At 43.9% G+C, this 19,700-nt stretch overlaps 1 protein-coding gene across 3 annotated transcripts in view; it reads right to left on the reverse strand.

The window, feature by feature from the left end:
• Positions 1-19,700, reverse strand: part of MAMLD1 (mastermind like domain containing 1) — a 115,649-nt gene that overhangs the window by 38,879 nt on the left and 57,070 nt on the right. For all 3 annotated transcript variants that reach the window (XM_084788405.1, XM_084788406.1, XM_084788404.1), the window contains one exon: positions 16,500-16,658. In XM_084788405.1, the coding sequence (XP_084644531.1) occupies positions 16,500-16,595 (96 nt within the window). In that variant the 5' untranslated portion in view covers positions 16,596-16,658. The remainder of the gene's footprint in view (positions 1-16,499; positions 16,659-19,700) is intronic.

Here is a 19,700-nt window from a genome sequence, read left to right on the forward strand (position 1 = left end):
AAGCCATAAAATAGGTGTGACCTTCCAGTTTGCCTCACTGTCTGGCTTAAATGAATCAGGGTATGTTGATAAAATAGAACCCAACAGTGATGATGAAATGGAAATGCAAAGGAGCAGACTGAGATATCTGTTCAGGGGAAAGTGTACAGTATAGAACAGTCATCGTAGTCATTATTCCATTTAGTTTCCACCCACACACTTTCTCCCCATGCACACGTATGTACTGCTTATGTACATACAACAATAACTTAGATGAACCAATACATAATCTTTTAGTGTGCGCATTTCTGAGGAATAACTGGTGATTCCCATTCTATTCTCTGCATTTCTGTATTGTTTGTTTTTAATGAGAAAAACTTGCAATAAGAAAAAAGCCCAAGTATAAAGTTATTTAAGTAAGGAATTCCTCTGTGCAGATGTATCCTTGGATTGGGAAGATATCAAACAACAGGAAGAGGCCCTGCTGTGGGATTGGGACCTTGGGAGAGCTGCCCACTATATATAACAGCAGTCTTCAGAGGCAAAGCTACACTTTGTTTCCCCATTTCATATTCTTATCTGAGGTTCAGCCATGGTAATAACTCTGAGTTGTCTGTCAGTAGGTAAAAGAGAGAGAAGGTGAAGCATTCAAATAAGGATAGGATGCTGATTCTGGCAGCCCCTCATCTGCCAGCAGGCTAAGGTCATGACTTCCATAGCCAAGTGAACATCAAAGTAAACCTCCCAGAGCTATGTGCCTCAGGCCTTTGTGCACACAAGAATCACTTAGAACTATTCAGATTGCCAGATCCTCTCACAAAAATTCAACTATGTAAATTTAATCTAGGGTAGGGCCCAGGTAGTGGACAGAGGCAGCGTGGCATAGGTCCCTGGTCATGAGGAGATAGAAGGAGGCCTCGGCCTTACCATGTACAACTGTCTGAGCCCATTTTATCATGTGAAGAGTGATGGGAAAGAGTTCTTAGGCCCTGTTGCTGCTCTCTTGACTGAAATAGGCAGACTACATTATACATGCAGGGCCGCAAAGGATTGTGACGTTCCTAATCCAGGCGTGGAAGGGCCCTGGAAATTCAACAACTCCCAACAACAATGGTTACCCTTCAGGGAGCAGGCAGTCTGCCTTGTATTGCTAATCCAGTGGATCAATGCCAGTTGAAGGGAGACACCAGTAAACACCAGGTTGCCTCAGTTTTCCCACATTAATCCTAAAAGTAGAGCACTGCAGCGACCTAACCCTTGAGCAAGAGGACTTGCACACATCCTTGACTTGAGATATGCAAGTATCAAACAAGGGAAATAGACCCATTGCCAAATTCATTTGAGGACTGTATGCTACCAGTTAGGCAGGAGTGTTGGGTTAGAAGAAGAAGCCTAACCAATCTTCCATGCCCACTTTCCTATCTAGGAGCCTGGTTGAGATTCAGAAATCCAAGTGTTGTCAAGCTGCTCAGGAAGCTGTTCACTGGGGCTTTGATCCACAGGAATTAAGTAAATAGTAAATAGCAGCTGACTTAACTGATGGACAGATGAACCCAAGTGCCTTGGCACATAGTGAACTTGGCAATTCCTTCAGTCACTTATGGAGCAGTCCACAAACAAGCCCCTCAAGTTCCAAACTGATATTTGGTCTTATCAATATTCTGTCAAAGAATTCAAAGGAATCTGATAGGCTAAAAATGGAAATGTCTAAGATGAATTAATAGATGTTCATGTAGCGTAGACCTTCATAACCATTATCTTGAGGGAAACCAGGTTAACAATAGTTGGGTCCTACATGATATTTCATGGTGGCATGAAACATGTAATAGTTTTAACAATAATGAAAGGAAGCAGGCAGATGGTGGGATGAGGTGGAAGGGAAAAGCCTAGAATTCTGGCAAGGTGGGACTCTGAAATTCACGAGCTGGGCTCCTAGAGCCTTTATTTAATTGTTTGTCTGCCATGAAACTGTTGTGAATAAGGTGGCAAGAGGTTGGGAAGTTCAGAGTAACTCCTGGACTCCAACGGAAACCTAAGTGAGAATTTGCTTGCATGCATCAACCACACCCATAAAGTGGTCTCCACTCACAGGATACTTCCTTGGGGTATCAAGGGGCCTCTTGTGCTTCTTGGATCTGATTTGTTATGAGAAGTCCACAGCCAGGACTTGCTGATGTTCATCACAGTGAACACTGAGGGGATATCTAATGAGGAGGCAGTTTCCCTTTGGCTGCCTTCAGCCATATCTCCTGGGTGCTCCCCAGCTCAGCTGCTATTTTGGTAGAGGGGCAGCCACAGGCTGTTCTGGGCTTTTGCTTTTCAATGAGGCTATATTGTGTTTTGGACTCAGTGGTAAAAGCTTTCAACAGTCAGCCTGGGATGCCTCGGCTAACTCTGTGAGCAAACCAGACAAGGACATCAAGGACAAGACAAATCAGCTGTATTTCCTGGGGAGGACCCTCTTTGAGTTCCATAGTTTCTGATTTCCTTGAACATTGGGTAAGTTGAAGTATGGCAAGCTATTATTTTGTGTATGTCTAGTTGTACATGTGTGCATATCAGGACTGGGCTAATAGGAAGGGAGAAATTAGAGCAAAGACCTAGATAAACTCTGAGGCACAGGTAAATATCCATGTATATTCTATTCATTTCTATACTTGAGCATGTATTATTTGCATGTTGGTTTTGAAAAAAAAAGTTCCCATAAACTGAAGCTGAAGTTTCTACAGGACAAACAAGATTGTCAGTTTTTCCAGACTTTCAAGACAAGCAGCTCTAGAGAATCATGGGTGGTTAGGGCAGGCATGAGCCCCTAAGTGATAATTGGATTACCAAAAAAGACCCCAGTCTCTGTTGCTAGGTAGTCTAGAGCAAAAAATCTTGAGCTAAAGGTAGGTATTTGTTAATACCCTTGCCTTGCCCTACATCAACAGAGATGGCACGCTCATAATTAGATACAAACATAGGCCCCTATTTCCAACCTCGAGAACAGGACATTTTCCTTTTTAGAGCTGAGGACCAGATGATTAGGCAAATAGTCTCTGAGTACCAGTGATTGGTCTTTATGTACAGTCTAGGCCAATGAAAGAGGGAGATGCTGGTACACACTGATTCCATGTATAGTTTTTTAAAAAGCCCTCTCTAGTTGTTGTGGGGCCTTTCATCCTACAGTGCTTCATCTCAGGACTCAGTTGAATGTTATGAATTATGTGGAACCTTTTGACTGTTCAACTATTTGCTACTAAGACTATGTGACTGGGGTGCAGCCAGGTTGCACAGCCAAGGAAACAAGAAAATGTCTGTTTTGCTTCAGTACTTCAAAGAGGCATCAAAATATGGAAGGCATCAAAAAGTGAAGTAAAGGGGCCTCTAAAATGCACCTGGGCAGTACTTACAAATGACAGAAGGCACTTCATCTGTACAGTGACAGGACTAGTGGAAGACACCCTCAGGCAGTAATTCTTAGACATATTGCAAGCCAGAAAAGTTCATGTAAACCATAGGCTGGTAAGTTGTCAAATTCTATCATTGTGCTTAGTCTCTATGCTGCCCTGGGCTGTGACAGACTGTCTCCAGCTTTCCACACTTCCCTCTGGGGCATCTTTCAGAGACAAGCCAAGAAAACTGGCCCAACCTTTATGCCCCAAAGCCCCTTCTCAGGCTGCCCTTTTGACCGATGAATGTATATAGGATGGGCAGTATCAGAGCTCTCCTTTTCCCTTTCTCCTAGTCTGCTAGGCCTTCTCAAGAGTACCACCTTATTGGCTTGGTCTCCTAATAGAGGACCTCAGGCAATGGTGGACACTTTAGTAATACTGGCAATATGATTGGGGATGAGATAGGTGAGGAATTTCTTGGACTGAAAGATTTGGTGGTCTGAGTAGGGCTTAAGGGAGGTTCTAGTGTGTTTCAGAGACTAGACCCCTGTCAGAGCCAGGCCGAAGCAGCATAGATCCATTTCTATAGGCACTATAGAAAAATCTTTAGTTGGGGTAGCTGTAGACAAACAACAGACCATGCAGGGTAGCTCAAGGCTTTAGTTGTGACATGGAAGCGTCAGTTCTCAAGCTAGGAACAGGCAGTCCTCTCTGTGCTCGGTCCCCTAGTGGCTATTAACTTATATTGCTTGAGTTCTCTCTTCTCAAGGCCTCAAAGGATGATCCCAACCCCAGGGCCTCTTCCTCAGAAGATTCATATAAATTGAGCTACAGCCAGTCATCTTTCTGTCTGGCTAGGCTTAATCATTTTCAATGGTCCATAGAAATGCAAGTACACAAAATGAAACCTTTGTGTATGGCTTCTATCCCTGAGCATGTTTTCTAGATCCATCCATGCTGTGTTATGCATCAATACTTTATTTGTTCAGGGTGAATAATAGGGCATTGGATGGATAGAGTACATGTTTTTCTATCCATTTACTGAACAGTAAATATTTGGGTCATTTCTGTCTTTTGGGATATTTTAATTTTTCCTATCTTTGAGAATTTCATACATGTATGCAATGAAATATGACCATATGTACCCTCCCCCTTCCACCTCCAACTTCCCACATATCCCCTACAATGAGTCTTCCCTCTAACATCATGTCTTAAAAAAAGTAATCCACTAAGTGCGATTAGTGTTGTCTATATGCACATGGTTGTGGGGCCATCCCCAAGCTCATGAGAAACTTATTGGTGGCTACATGCTCCAGAAAGAAGGACTCCCTTCACCAGCAACTACCCACTGCCAATAGCTACTCAATATGGGCTAAGACCAGGAGACCATCTACCTATCTAAACTGAAGTTGGCTGGCTTGATCTTATACAGAAAGCTGCTCTTTGTTCATGAATGGAACATCTCTGTCAAATTGAGATGACAGAATTTCACACTACTTTTGTCTATCATCATGTGTATTTTGAACAATGCAGCTATACACACTTAGGTACACATTTGATTGTAGGTCCCCTTTTGGTTTGGGAGAAGTGGTATGGCCGGATACTAGGACAATCCTGTGTTTAGTATTCTCAAGACCCCAAAAGTCTTGTTTTACAATCTAAGTCCTCTTAGAAACATCTACCATTGCAGCTCTATGGAAAGACTCCAGGGAGGGCTCTGTCAACTTCCAGATTAGCCTTCCAGAGAACCCTGTGTAGCTTCTTACAAGTGGTGGTCTTTGCATGTACTAGGCAAGCACTGCCCCATTGAACTACATTGGCTGACCTCTGTATCTGCTTTAGAGAAATACCTATCTGCTCTAGCTCCCTGTCTCCTGCATGGTCTGTGGCCCCTGCAAGGACCAAAGGAAAATACAGAAAGTGCATTTCCCATTTTGCAGTCAACCAAAGGCATCCAGAGGTCCCTGTACTCTGTGGTAACTTCTAGCCAAGGCAGAAGGCCAAGAGAAATTCAGCAACCAGAAGATTGCCTCTGTGCTTTCTCAAGACCCGGGATCCTTTCTCACTTAAAACTATAACTTGGGGAGCATTTGGCAAAACCCTAGACTTAGAGGACAGGGTTTGAAGGAACTCATGTGTTACTATGATTTGTGTTGGGTGGGATGTGACATTCTTATCTCATATAGAATGAGCAATCTAGCCTGGACTGCAGTTCCTTCAAGACAAGAAGCCCCTATGAAGGTCTTGTCCTACAGAAGTTAGTTGGGCCTCATCAGCCACATTTTCATCTTCTAAGAGCTTTAGCCCAGCTCCATGTCTGGAACCTAGCACAAAGGCAAGACCACCATGTAGTCTTTTTTCACCCACTTAACTTCCTGGGAAACTCCTCTAAAACTCTTTCTGGGGAAAACCAAGCCAGAAGAAGCAATTGGTGTATCTGAAAGTTGTGTGGTAGTACATATATGTAATCTTAGCAGAAGCAGGAGTGTCCCAAATAGGAAGTTCAAAGTCAGAAGATAGCGACACTCTGTCTCAGAAAACACACATACACACCCCCCCATGCACACAAATAACCAATATCACAGGCACAGACAGAGAGGAGATAATGAGGAGAAACAGGAGGAGGAAGAAAGAGGGGAGAGTGGATCAAGAATAGGCAGATCCTGCTATCTTGGATCCAGGTAGCAAAGCCTTTTGGAGTATTGAGGAATCTATGTTACTTGCAAATGAGCACTCAAGCAACAGACAGAATCTCTACAGATCCTTAAGATACTGGGCTTTTTTTCTAGGCCATTATAACCAAGTCTTGGTGTTAACAATGGCAGGCTTTTGTGACAGTTCACCCTCTGTTCATGGTCCTTGGCTTCAAAAAACAATGTTAGCACGAAGGCAGTGGCTATCCTTAGGATATATCTTTTGCACATGGATAAAGAGAGTCTTGGAGCAGACACATGACTTAATAAAGCCATGCAGTTAATGAGTGGCAGAGGAAACTCTGGCATTTAAGACTCTTGAGTATAGTCGGGTACCAGAATGTCAAGAATCCCGTCATCCATGATGGTGACTGTGTGGACACCTCTGCAGTAAGCCAGCCTTTATCACTTACACTCAGTTTATTCTGGGGTGCTGAGGAATGATGGGTCATTTCAGCTTTACACACCAAGAGAATGAAACCCTGCTCTTTAGTGTGGGTCACAGTGGTTCGATTTCCCTGTAGGGACTGTTATGGGACTGTTATACTTTCCCAGGGTTTTCTAAATCACACATCACAGGGTGGAGTAGACAGAGATGGCCTCAGAGAAGGAAGTTTCTTTTTCAGGTTGGACACAATGGGAGTTTGGCTCATAGGAATTTGCTGAAGTTCCTGGGCCCAACCACTTGATTCCAAAGCCCATTATGTGGCCTCAGGGGCCTTGGGGGCTTTACTGTGCTTCTGTCTAAACTATCAGATACTCTGCATATTAAAAGCTTTGCAGGAAAATGGATAGTCTTGTGAAAGAGACTTCTGGATATTAAATTTCAGTTGTAGAATTCAGCAGCGTGAGGTGTTAAGAGGTCTGAAGCAAGGTCCAGAATCCTCAGTGTTTTCCAACTACAAAATGGGAGAGTGGAGCTAACACAAACTTTTTTAAAGGATTCTATAAACCTAAAAATGTAAGGTTACCAGAGTGTCTGGCTGGTGTAGATACCAAATAAATATTATCTCTCTTTCCAAGCTTGAAAATTCAAACACATTCTTGGTGGTCCTAAAATAGCTGTTAACATGGATTGCTCAGCAACATCTGCCATTCAAGGCAGATCTTCCTTTAGTCATTGGCTATGCTCCTAAACAGCTGTGTGCAAGGCTAACTTTTGTAAACCAAATCATAATAAAATGCAGCAGGAATTTGCCATTGAAAGAAAATCCTCAGTGCATCCTTTTATGAAGTGAAAGATCCTTTATTTAAATGTATTTTTTTAAGAGTGTGCATTTGAGGCTATTACTCAGTCTTGTAATGAATTCTAATTCAGTTTTGACCATAAACTTATTGTTCCATAGCCCCAAAGGACACCATAAACAAGAGTAGATTATTTGAAAATAATAAGTTTAGAACATGTATTTATTTTACTGTATGTGGAATGTCTATGGTTATACATTGGAAAGTGACGCATACCCCCACAAATTGTGTGTGTGTGTGTGTGTGTGTGTGTGTGTGTGTGTGTGTGTGTATGTTTGTGTAGTGTCAGTGGAAAAGGAGATGGAGGGAAGGGAAAGGAGGACAGAGAGAGAGGGTAGTAGGGTGATAGTGATGGCAGTGGAGATGGTGGAAATGATAGAATTGATAGAGGTGGTGGCAGAGATCATGATGGCATCAGAGTTGGATGTGGTAGAAGAGGAAGTGGCAAGGGTGATGGAGAACCTCCTCCAGTGGTTATGGTGTGGATGCTTCCAGCAGGATGAATACTGTTAACGTGATGCTGGAGGCAGAGGAGGTAAAGGAAGTAGTAAAGATGATGATGGCAGTGGAGGGTATCAGGCAGTTGGGGGCAGATGATGATGGGAATGCTGTTGATGAGGGTGTTGTTGCAGACAGTGACTGTTCCCAGGAAGATGGAGGTCTTGTAACACTCTAAGGAGCTCCCACTGGCAGGCCCAGAGGGAGGTTTTAGTTTTGGTTTTGGTGTTGGTGTTCGTGTGTGTGTGTGTGTGTGTGTGTGTGTGTGTGTGTGTGTGTGTATGAGAGAGAGAGAGAGAGAGAGAGAGAGAGAGAGAGAGAGAGAGAGAGAGAGAGAGAGAGAGAGAATTGGGTCTCACTCTATAGATTTAGATATCCTGGAACTCATTACATAACCAAGGTAGTATTTAACTCTTGGTGATCCTCCTGCCTTATACTCCCTCCCGAGTGCTGACAAGCCCAAGCCACCATGCTTGGCTCCTACACTGACTCTTTGGGAAAAATTAAACTAAGTTATTGGGGAAACAGGATATTGGTGTTTGTTGGTATACTGCCACTAACATAGTTTAATGTCAGCTATAAGGGCAGAGGCAAGGGCAGAGCAATGTAAGGTTTTTATATGTCATAAGTCCATTAAGAAGAGGATGGATACAGGGGGAGGAGGTCCCCCTCAGTCACAGTCATAGGGGAGGAGAGTAAGGGGGAAATGGGAGGGAGGGGGGAATGGGAGGATACTAGGGATGGGATAACAATTGAGATGTAATATGAATAAATTACTGAAATATATTTTAAAAAAAGAAGAGGATGGAGAGTAGTTAGCTATGCACTTCATTGTGTGAAGGAATGTATTCAGAAAGCAAGGGTTGGGTGCAGGTGTTCTGGGAATTACTTCCTGCAGTCATTTTACATAGGCTATGTTAATTGCTCTCTATCTTAAAGGCTTGACTTGAGGGACGAGGAAAGGTAAGTACACCTTTAGTTTTTCTGAGGTCATATGGGCAACCTTAAGACCAGAGAATACCAACACCTGAATGTTATTCCAGAAAAGAGGCTACTAAAGAAAGGGCACTGGTTTCCCAATTCGCCACAGAGATAAAGGCTTGCAGCAGGATAAGGCAAGGATGGCTGGGGGTCCAGAACTGACGCTCCCACCAGAATGAGTTCAAGTTTGACAGAGAAGAAGCAGAGTGAGAGAGCTGGAGTTCTAGTGGGTAGCCTACAAGCCACCATGAACAGTAAGAACAGGAGCAGACGTCTGCAGAAGACTGACAGAGTGCTGAGGAGGGTAACCTCATTAAAGTGAAGGGCAAATGCAGGAAGGAAACAGGCTATAGCAGTGGGCACAGTACTCCGAGCAGGAGGGCAATAGTCTGGAGGGCCCTGGGGAAAAGACTCTTGACCTGTTTCAGGGACTAGCAGGCAGCTAGGTAGGCCTGGCACACAGTGAGCTTGGAAGTAGCCATGAGTGCTCTCTCTCAAGGGGCCTCCCAGGCCATGGGAAGGGGCTCGGGCTCTGTTTTGTTTGCAGCGGGAAGCCATTATGGTGAAAGGTGAAGCAGAGAAAAGATCAACTCAATGTTTGTGAAAGCTCTCTCTGGATGCTCATGGGAGGAGGAAGGAGTGTCATGGGAAGGAAAAGGACATGAGACCTAGAGCATGGATCTGGGGTCAACTAGGACAAAGAGAGGGTGATGAACACATGGCCAGACATGAGGCCCTCTGACTTTTACCTCAAATGAGTAGGTATCGAGAGTAGCACTTACTTATTAGGGAAAACAATGACCCTGGAAAAATGAACCACATGCCCAGTGTCATGAGTCATGCTTTACAAACTTCTAGAAAAGCCCATAGAGTGACTAGCTGAAACTTTTCAAGCCACATTGTCCTTTTGACTGCAACTGTGTGGTAAACTATATGCTAAGGGCTAGGCAGGGCGATGGGCCAACAGGACTTTATTTACTAAGATAGCCCGTGGGCTCCATGTAGTCCCAGTGCACAGTTTACCGAGCCTTGAGCTAGAGCATGAGTTGAGCTCTTTCCCCAAGGGAAACGTCATATTTCCAAAGCCCCTTCTCACACTGCAGGACACCATGTGGTGCAGGCCTACTGTGGATGTGCCTGCAATCTTTTGGGAGCAGAAAAGCTTTATTATTTCAATAATAATGAAAGCTGAGTGACCATTTCTGAACTGTGCAATTTATATAGCTGTCCCAAATGCTGTGCTTCACCAACACTAATGATAGTATTGCACAACTGTTGGCAAGTACTCTGTGACTCCAGTGAAAAGAGGGAACAACATCCCCTCCTGGATTCCCTTGGGCCTTGCCTGCTCAGTCTTTGTACACAGTTGGGAAATTTGCATTTTGTACAGAGCATCTCTCTCTGGCCTTCAAGGGTCTCTATGATACTATAGCTCCACTGTACCCTCACCCCAGGGGCTCTGAAACAACTTGGGGGCAGCATTGTTTTCACCCCTACAACATGCCTCTGAAGGCTAGAATTGTTTTCTCTTCATTTCTATACCTGTAAAGCACCTGGGCTCCATGAGTGACTCAGCTGACACCTGCAGGTGGGAATTACCCTCTGGAAAATGGCATTCTGCAAATTATCTATCTTGTCCTCCTCTTCCCATTCCCAGCAGAAGGTCTCAAAACAGCCATGACTCAGAAACTAGTAAGGGCGGCAATTGACCCAGTGGTGTCAGTGAGCACCTACTATACACACAGTGCTTAGCAGCTGTTGCAGGGGCAGGAAATCAAGAGGTCTCAGGCACAGGGTAGGAAGGGAGAAAATAGCCTTGGGGAAATAAGATGTAGGAAAACAGATCTACCTGGGGACTTGGGAGGCCATGGAGTCTGTGGCACTAGAACAAGGCAGACAAAGGCAAGCCTGTACTGTGGGGCAAAGGGTTAAAAGGATGGCAGATAATGACAGAGCTGCCAGCCTGGGCCTTGGCCTTGCACGCCTGTGGTGAATTCCCCTGGCCTATGGTTCATACCCATCTTTCTAATACCGAAATCTTAAGGATGGCCATCTGTGAGAAGGGAGGGGGAGATTAAAAAAAGCAGAGGTAGACAGGCAGGCAGGCAGGCTAGGAGATGTAGTACAATATTCCATATTCACTATAGAAACCAAATTCTGTAGCCCAGACTTGAGAGGCATGCACTCTAGGTACACTCCGAAGTCTAGAACACAGGACCTCACGGGTAGCTTAGGACACACATCTTTACCTAAAATGACACAGATCAAGTTCTCCAGCTGAGAGTGTTTAGGGAAAGCAGGAGGCCTAAGTCTGCACAGGCCTGCTTGTATTTTGAAGTGCCGTAGGCCCACATCTCCAAGGTATGGCCCCCAGGGCTGCGCATTCCCTAGAAATCTGGTTCTGAGCATTGTTGCTCTCTCCTTTCACCCATGTTCTGGAGGAGTCCAACAGTTTGCCTCTCATGCCTGGAGTGGCTCTGCTTCCAGACACTTGTTACCTTGGGCCTAATATCATGGACTCTGCAGGAAGGGACTAGGTAGGAATTCAGAGAAGGCCATTGTGCGCTTGCATCAGAGGTAAGCAGCAAGATTCCACATGCCTGTGAAAGCCAGCTGCTAAATGGAGTTGCCTACCCAGCATCTTCCCTTTCTAATTTGCAGGTCACTGATTTGTTCAGCTGAGCTATCCAGCCAGGACTCAGATGCCAAGCCCGATGAGGTCCTTCAAGTTGAGAGTTGCTCAGCCCTTGCAGAAGAGAGCAGTCTGCAGGCAAAGCCTGTGCCTGGCTTCCCTCGCTGGTTGGGTGTCACTAGCAGGAAAGGGCCCTTGCTGCAGAAGGAGGAGAAGGGGGGGCAGGCAAAGGGAGCGAACAGCTGCGTGCTCCGTGGGGAGGATCCCCAAAATAGCACAGCACATACGCACTGCAGGCCTTGACCCAGAATGCTCAGAGTTGCACTATAAATCCAGCTCTCCTCTGTGCAACAGGGCTGCTATGAGACCATAGCCATCCTTAGGACTCCTCTGTATTCCAAACTGAGCTCCAAGGACATATTGTCCCTTGCCTTTCTGACATAAAAAACTTTTTGAGCCAATGCCAAGCCAAGCTCTGATTACTAAAGAGGTGCCAAGACCAGCCATAGCCTGTGTACTTAGGACAAGTCCATATCTCTCTTACTCAGAGATCCTGATGTAGGTAGAGAACACTTATTAAGGCCACTTGACCACTGTGAAAACTGAGGCCCTGAAGCTCACATTAGGAACTCAGTAAGTGGAAAGGGCTGCTCTCAGGCACCACCTGGGTGACAGCAGGGCAGCCCACATATACAGGATCTTCTCTCTTGGGGCCACACTTGCACCTGTAGTAAGCCTACATGCCATATGAAGGAGGTGAAGACACCAACTCAGAGTAATTTCAATTCCTACCTCCCTGTCTCTCCATGGAACTCAAAAGCATTCTGGTTTTCTGCCAGCCTGGACAGTAGACTGTGCTGGACAGAAATAAAGATGCTATCCACTCTTGACATATTGATGTCACTGGGGTGAAAGCACCAGGACACCTGGGGTTCTCTTTTGTCCAATGATCTGTTCCAAGAACTCAGGGCTGAATATGATGGGCAGAGGATCCTGTGGATATTGGAGCCTCTAATCTAGGCATAGGAAGCAGTAAAGTGGGTGGAACACCAGATTCCCTCCTCCTGGTCTCGAATTTCAACATAGAATAGACTTGCTCCCTGGGAAGGAAGATTAAGGTCCTGGATCCCAGAATCTATCCTAGAGCTATGTACATACAAGGGGCCCTGGTACTGTGGCGGGATGCCAGACACAGACAGGCCCTTATAAATAATATCCATGCTCTCAGAATTCAAGATAGAGGGAACTTGGTCCAGGTCATACCACTAGCCACAGCTTTGCGGCTCTGAGATCTCCTTCCTGAGTTTAGTACATTCTGCAAAGAAAATAACAGAACTCCAAGGTTGCTGGCCAGAGACCTTAACCTGGATTATATGCCACAGAGGAGGTGAAAAGAAAGCCTCCTACTAGGCATTTTAAAAGAAATTGGTCACATGGAACTGGGAGCAATATTATTTGAGTTATTCAAAGATCCACATATTCTTTATAGGGTGGGGTCTTCTGTTCTTTTTCCAGAACACAGTTCCCCGCTTTTGATGAGGTGAGGAGACAGATTGGGGTCATTCTGTAGGGGCAGAGCACACTGCCCTTAGGACTATTTAATGGGAACTGTTGCTAGAGCTCCCCACTCTCTCACTAGCCATTCTCTACAAGGTACTAGGTTCCTCAGACCTTATTATTTTGTCCATAAAGAAAGTGATAAGAATATCCTCCCTTTGAGCCAAAGAGTAGTTGGCAAGTTTATAAGCTTTACTGGTGTGCCAGCTCATTGTAACCTATAGAGTTATTGAGTGGCACTGAGGCACTGAACACAGACGATGAACAGATGATCTACTCCGCATTCTTCCTCAAATTGTCCATTTAGTGACCTTCCACATATTTATTATTTTTGGAAGAGTTAATGCTATTTCTTTTGGCAGGAATGGGTCCTGAAACTGGAGCCTTGTGCATGCTAAATAAGCACTGTGCTCACTGAGCTATTCCCTGAGGCCAATTCCTCCATTTTGCTCAGAAACTTCTGGAGAAATGGAATAGGTATAGGCAGAGGCAAAGATGACATGACTTAAACACTTTGTCCTTGCCTCATATGGGCTCTAGAGCACTCAATGCCTTTGAGCATTTCAGTCAACCTACTGGATCTGGAAAAGGAGTCAGTCTTAACTTCAAAGGAAAGGACATGATGTTCCACATGCTGACTCCATATACTAATCTTAGATAGATGGCCAAATGTTGCCAAAAGAAAAACTCTTTTTCCTGTATCACAGCAGTTGTTAAGTAATCGTGGTACTAGATGAACAATGATGCTGAAAAGGAACTTGAATCACTATGTTTCTTTAGAATGTACTTTTTACTGTGTGCTCAGCAATGTGTGTTTCAAAACAAGCCCAAGAGGCTACAGTGAATGGTGCCGAACAATGGGAGCTGAGGTTTGCCTGTTATTAGGTCTGTGACTTTAGTCAAGGTGCTTTAACATATCTGAGTCTCAGTTTCCTTGTGGTAATGACTTCTTAGGGGACTCAGGGGATACTGATGTCCAAATGTTAGCAAAGCGCCCACAGCTGGTCAATGCTGAAATTAAGAGGGGTATTCTCGCTCTTCGTCCCTGTGAATTGCGTTTTCTAGAGGGTGAGCATTGTAGCTATTTAGGAGCAGATGTAAGGCTAGAACCCAAAGGCCCTGGGCCCTGGTCTGAGACTAAAAACATGTGTCACTTCACATTCAAATCTTTCTTCACAGAAATTTTCAATTGTTAACATGAAAATTCCAGAGCAGTTAAAAAGCTCTCTTCCAGGAGTGCATGCCTATAATGTTGGCACTCAGGAGACAGAGGTAGCAGGACCACACGTTTCAGGCCAGCCTGGGCTACAGAATGAGATCGTGACTCTACAGAGATAAATCTCTCCTCTCTAGACGATAGAATTTTATTTCATGATTTTAATGTGATACAGGTATTTCTGTTAGCTTGATTTTCAACCTAATAAAAAAGGAACTAGTTAAGGTTAGTTCCTGGAGCAGATTTCCATGTTTAGGGGGCTTCCGGTGACACAAACAGTGTGGCTTCTTGGGACCAGGGGGCAGTATTAACTATGGATGTCATTTAAGCCTCAGAAAGAGAGCCAACAATCAGAACATCTGAAATCCAGCTGAGCCACACCCTGGAAGTACAAGGCCAGTTACTGCTACAGACAGCCTTCTTCCAGGATTGTTGGAAGCCCTGCAGTAACTTCCTTGGACACAGGGTTTTGTTGAACACCCAGGATATGTTGCTATTGATCTGTTGATGTCTGACTCTTATGTCTTGTCTCTCATGCCCTACTGTTGAGATCATCAGCATCTGCAGCAAAGTTGGAGGCTAACACCAGGTACCTTCCTGTATTACAGGCATTGATTGGCCACTAGAATGCAGCTGTTCTCCCAGGACACCAAGAGCTGTGTGGACACTTACAAACAGGAGCAACAGTGCTTACCAGGCACAGAGGCGTGGGCTCTCTCAGTCCTGTCCCTTGTGGAGACCATATGTGCCTTCCAAGAAGACAGATGCAGTTTCAGCTATGAAGAAGGCTCATCTGAGGGAGCTGCTTTCAGAAACTCAGGTATATTTTTGGACCCCTTCAACTGGGGCAAATTGTTGGTCTTCTAGGTCAGCTTGGCATTTCAAAAATAGCCAGGTCATTCTGAGCCAAGGGCAGAGAATGAGCTGTGCACGGAGGAGGAAGAAGAGCTGATTTTGATCAAGTGCAAGGTGTGACTCTAAAGCAGTGAATGTGCATTTTTGCAAGGCTTATCAAGGATACTAGAGGTCATTTGCCATGAGAGCTATAAAACAGCATGAACAATGATGGTTGCTCCACAGTCAAATGCTCCAAGGACAGGAATCCCTAGATAGCATGCACAGTGACCAACACAGATGGAAACGAAACATTACTTATGAGGCACATTATAATTTTATTAGAGTGTCTGGACAGTGAGTGGGGAACAGGGAAGCCTCCTTCCTGTACCTATAACCCACACACATTTATGCCTAGGATTTTGCCCAAGTGTGTGTGGGGGGGGTGGTGGTGGAAGGAATTGAAAATCAAACCTAAGCTGATTGTGGATTCTGGGGACATACTAGATGCTTTCCTTACAGACTTGGATGTTAACTATCACAGAGAAGTCTGAAATATAAAGGGTTGTTATGATGGAGATTCTCTTCTGGAAATGCATCAACTGGTGGCTGCAACTTAAGAAACTAGGTCATACTGGCCAAGCAATTGATCTGTCTCTGTCCATCCCGCCTGACTGCCTGTTTCTGTGAATGCTGTGATAGTCCAGTCACCAAAGCTTTTTAAAAGCTTTAAAAGCTATGCACTTGACTTAATAGCATATCCTCAAAACGTTGTTGACAATGAAGAAAAAAAGAAAGAAAGAAAAATGGTTAAATCACCCACACCTGTACCCATAACAAAATTCCTAAACTGAACCCTGGGAACTGGGGAAGATAAGCCTCCCAGTTATGTGAAATGACATTACCTCAGAGCCCAGGGCTTCCAGCTCCATGAGCAGGAAGGAAACAGATCCATGGCTCTATAGGAACCATTTCCCCTCTGCTATTACTTTTAGATATTAAGCAAGCCACTCCTCTGTGGGCTAATGCCCAGAGATAATGGCCATTGTGTTTGCTGCAGCTCCTGCTAACCTAATCTTGGTAGACTGGTGATGTTGCAAGCACTGACTATCACACTCAAACACCATAAACTCTCATGCTCCCTACCATCGTGCTTGCCCTTAGAACTACCACTGGGATCCCTAAAACTGAGTTCTAGACACTGGGGTGATGGTTGAATTCCTAGAGAGGAAAGCGTAGATGTGTTAAATGACTAAGAAAACGTACCAGGGCCAGAGAGTTAAATAGGAATCCCTTTCTATGTCTAATTAGGTTTTTTCTAGGAACTCACAGGGCAGGGACAGTTCATTTCCTTTATTCTAATCCCTTATATTTTCCGTAGGCGTCCAACACCATATTTGTGCAAAGAATTTCAACAACACACCTCTTGTTCAAATTTAAGGTTAAAAGCATTCAACACCCCCTCCCCCCATTGCCCATTTTCTGACCGATTCCTGGAGCTTTCTGGGCTCCTGACGATTTCCCACCATGTTGAAATGGGGAAGCATGCTCTCGATTACAAGCCGACTTTTCCAGTCGTCCATTGTTTCACCTGCAATTTGATTCTTGACTCTCCAAGGCGTTTCCCAAACGACCTAGACACAGGGCTTAAGGAGACAAAAAGTACACTGTCTTTCAGATATGAAGATGAGACCACTGACCCCCATGATTTACAGGCTTTCAATTCTGAAGGCAGGTTTGTGTGGGATCTTCCTCATTCACCTTCCTGTCTCTCTCCTGACCATACATACCACCCTCATAGTCAACCCCACCCTCAGGGAAGAAGAATGCTTCCATGAACCAGTGCCCAGGATAAACTGGCCATCCACATCTGTGAAACGAACAAACTGTACTGGAAACCAGAGGAGAGAGCGGAGCATTGGGCATATAGATGGGCAAAGTGAGTACTAAGTCTGGATTTTTGTGTGTGTAGAATTTAGGAAGGGCTTTTCTATTTTTTGAGTACAGTTCCCTTCAGTGAAAACCATGGTGACAGAATCAAAGCGATGGCTTAGAGCCTCTTCAACTCTGCGATAATCAGCCCTCAGAGCATCTGCTAACTCTGGCCAAGTGAGCAGACCAACAGTTCCAATCACGACTGCCAGCAGAAAGAAGAAAGGGAGGCAGAAGGGGGCTCCGGAAACCCTGCTGCACTGGTTGGCTGGACACTAAATGAGCTACTCCAGCACATCCTCCATGCTGGGTGAACAGGCATGTGACCACAGGAGAGCTGGTTTCTGTTTCCCACAAGCTACATGTGAAATGAGGACTATGCTGAGGTACTCAAACATGAGGTTAGCTTTTCTCACTGTAGCCTTCCTTGCCTGTAGAGTAAGTACCAGGCATGGAAATCTTGATGTTAGCAAACTCAGAAAGCACTTCCCCCATTTTCCCACTGAGTGAAAACAAAACCTTTGTTATGTTATATAAAAAAAACTACAGGATTCTGTAAGGCAGAGAGAATATAAATTGTCCAGGGACCTTGGGATCTGATGAGTAATGCTGATGAGTTTTCTGGAATTCCTTTTGCTTCAAATATTCTGCTAGATTTAGAGCCAAAGAAACCAGCAACCTCAAATGCCAATGGACACAGACAAAAGTGCCCCAACAAACGTTTGCTTTTTTTAGCCACTGGACCAGTAAAGGGACTTTTGAGACAGAAAACCTTAAGACAAAACCATTCTAATCCAGCTAACCACCAGGAAAGATATAGCAGTCCCATCCCATCCCACCAGCAGAGACCAAACAGGGAGCCCACTGTAACCCTACTTGGAAGTAATGAGACACTTATCCCAGTCCCACTGGAGTGATAGTGGTAGATACCTAGTGACTACTTGGATGTCTCATACTTCATTAGTAGGAATGAGGGGTCCCAACCTCCTTAACAAAGAAGCTATCTAAGGAACTTGGACTTTTATATTACTGGGTATAAGAAAGATGCTATCCCCCTTTCCTGCCAGACCAATCAAAACATAAGATTTAAATAAAAACTAGTTTTAAAATATTTTTAAAAATCCTGATTTTAGTAAAAAGGTACTTGTACCAAGACCAAAAGATCTAAAACTAAATTAAAACAAATATTAATAGATGTGTCACCAACACAATGTATGTTGCAATTACCTGACTAGAACTTAAAAATAGCAATCAGTTAACTGCTTCCCCCAAGAGAGACAATAATGCTTTAAGTAAAAACAAAAAGCCAAAACCAAACAAACAAAAACCAAAGACAATCTCAGGAAATTGAAATGCTAGAAACCAGGAAACCATAGAAACTTAAATAACTTTAGTACATGGTACCAAAAAAGAGAACGGAAAGAGCAGTGGATTTCTTATGCCCTTTACAGCCCAATGTCTATAATGTGACGACAAAGACTGGGAAAGAGTGACAGAAAAATGACACTCTACATAGAGGACATAACTAATTTCAATGATGATCTCTTAGTTAAGGTTCTTTTTCTGTGAAGAGATGCCATGATCAAGGCAATTCTTATAAAGACAAATATTTAATTGGGGCTGGCTTACAGTTCCAGAGGGTCAGTCTCTTATAATCATGATGGGAAGCATAGCAGGGTGCAGGAAGACATGGTGCTGGAGGAGCCAAGGGTTCTATATATGGATCCAAAGACACTGGGTGCGTTCCACACTGGACATAGCTTGAGCGTTTAAGACCTTAAAGCCTGACTACACAGTGACACACTTCCCCTAACAAGGCCACACCTCCTCCAATAAGGCCACACCTCCTAATAGTGCCACTCCCTATGGCCAAGAATTCAGACACTTGAATCTATGAGGGCCTATCCTATTCAAACCACCACAAATGGCAAATAATTTGCTCAGAAGCCACAGAAATCACAAGAAAATAATGCACCGATTCTTAAGGGCAGGGGAGAGCTTCAGCACAAAATTTTAGTGAAAATGTTTCAGATGTAGAAGGGGAGTTGTGGCATTCCTAAATGAAGGGGAACAGAAGAGATTAACCAATGACAACGCACCTTCACTGAGATAATAAAGGAAGTTCTCCAACTAGAAGACAACTGAAGAAGCAATGCTAGTATTAGCAAGGAAGAAAGAAAATGCAAAGAGAAAAGCAGCAAAATTTCCTCCATGATTAAATTAGTTGATGGTTGAATTACTGCTTATAATATTGTCTAATATAGTTCGAAATGTGTATGGAATAAATATTTAACACAATTACATTAAAAACAGAAGTAAAAGGGTTAAAATAAAGGCAAAGTTTTTCTACTTAATTAAAGGTAGTAAAATGTTGATACTAGTTGTACATTTCAAGTTGCACACACACATACACATTTACCACCACCACCACCACCACCACCACTACCACAAAAAGACAGAGTATAAAATACTATACTTGAATCAAAATTATTCTGAAAATCACTCAACTGATCCATAGAAAGTCAAGAAACAGAAAAATTGGAAAAAAGCTCATGAGGAAAAGAAAGAAACATGTGAGTAGGAATAAACACTAATATCAACAAGTATATTAAACAATGACCTAAGAGCTTGGCAAATAAGATACAAAACATAACCTAATGATACAGTAGTTCACAGTATTTGTTCAAATCTAATAATTTAAGGAGATTTAAAGTGAAGTGATAGAAAACATCCATGTGGACATCCAGTTTTCTCAT

The sequence above is a fragment of the Acomys minous genome, assembly GCF_964271855.1.
Source record: "Acomys minous genome assembly, chromosome: 7".
NCBI lineage: Eukaryota > Metazoa > Chordata > Mammalia > Rodentia > Muridae > Acomys > Acomys minous.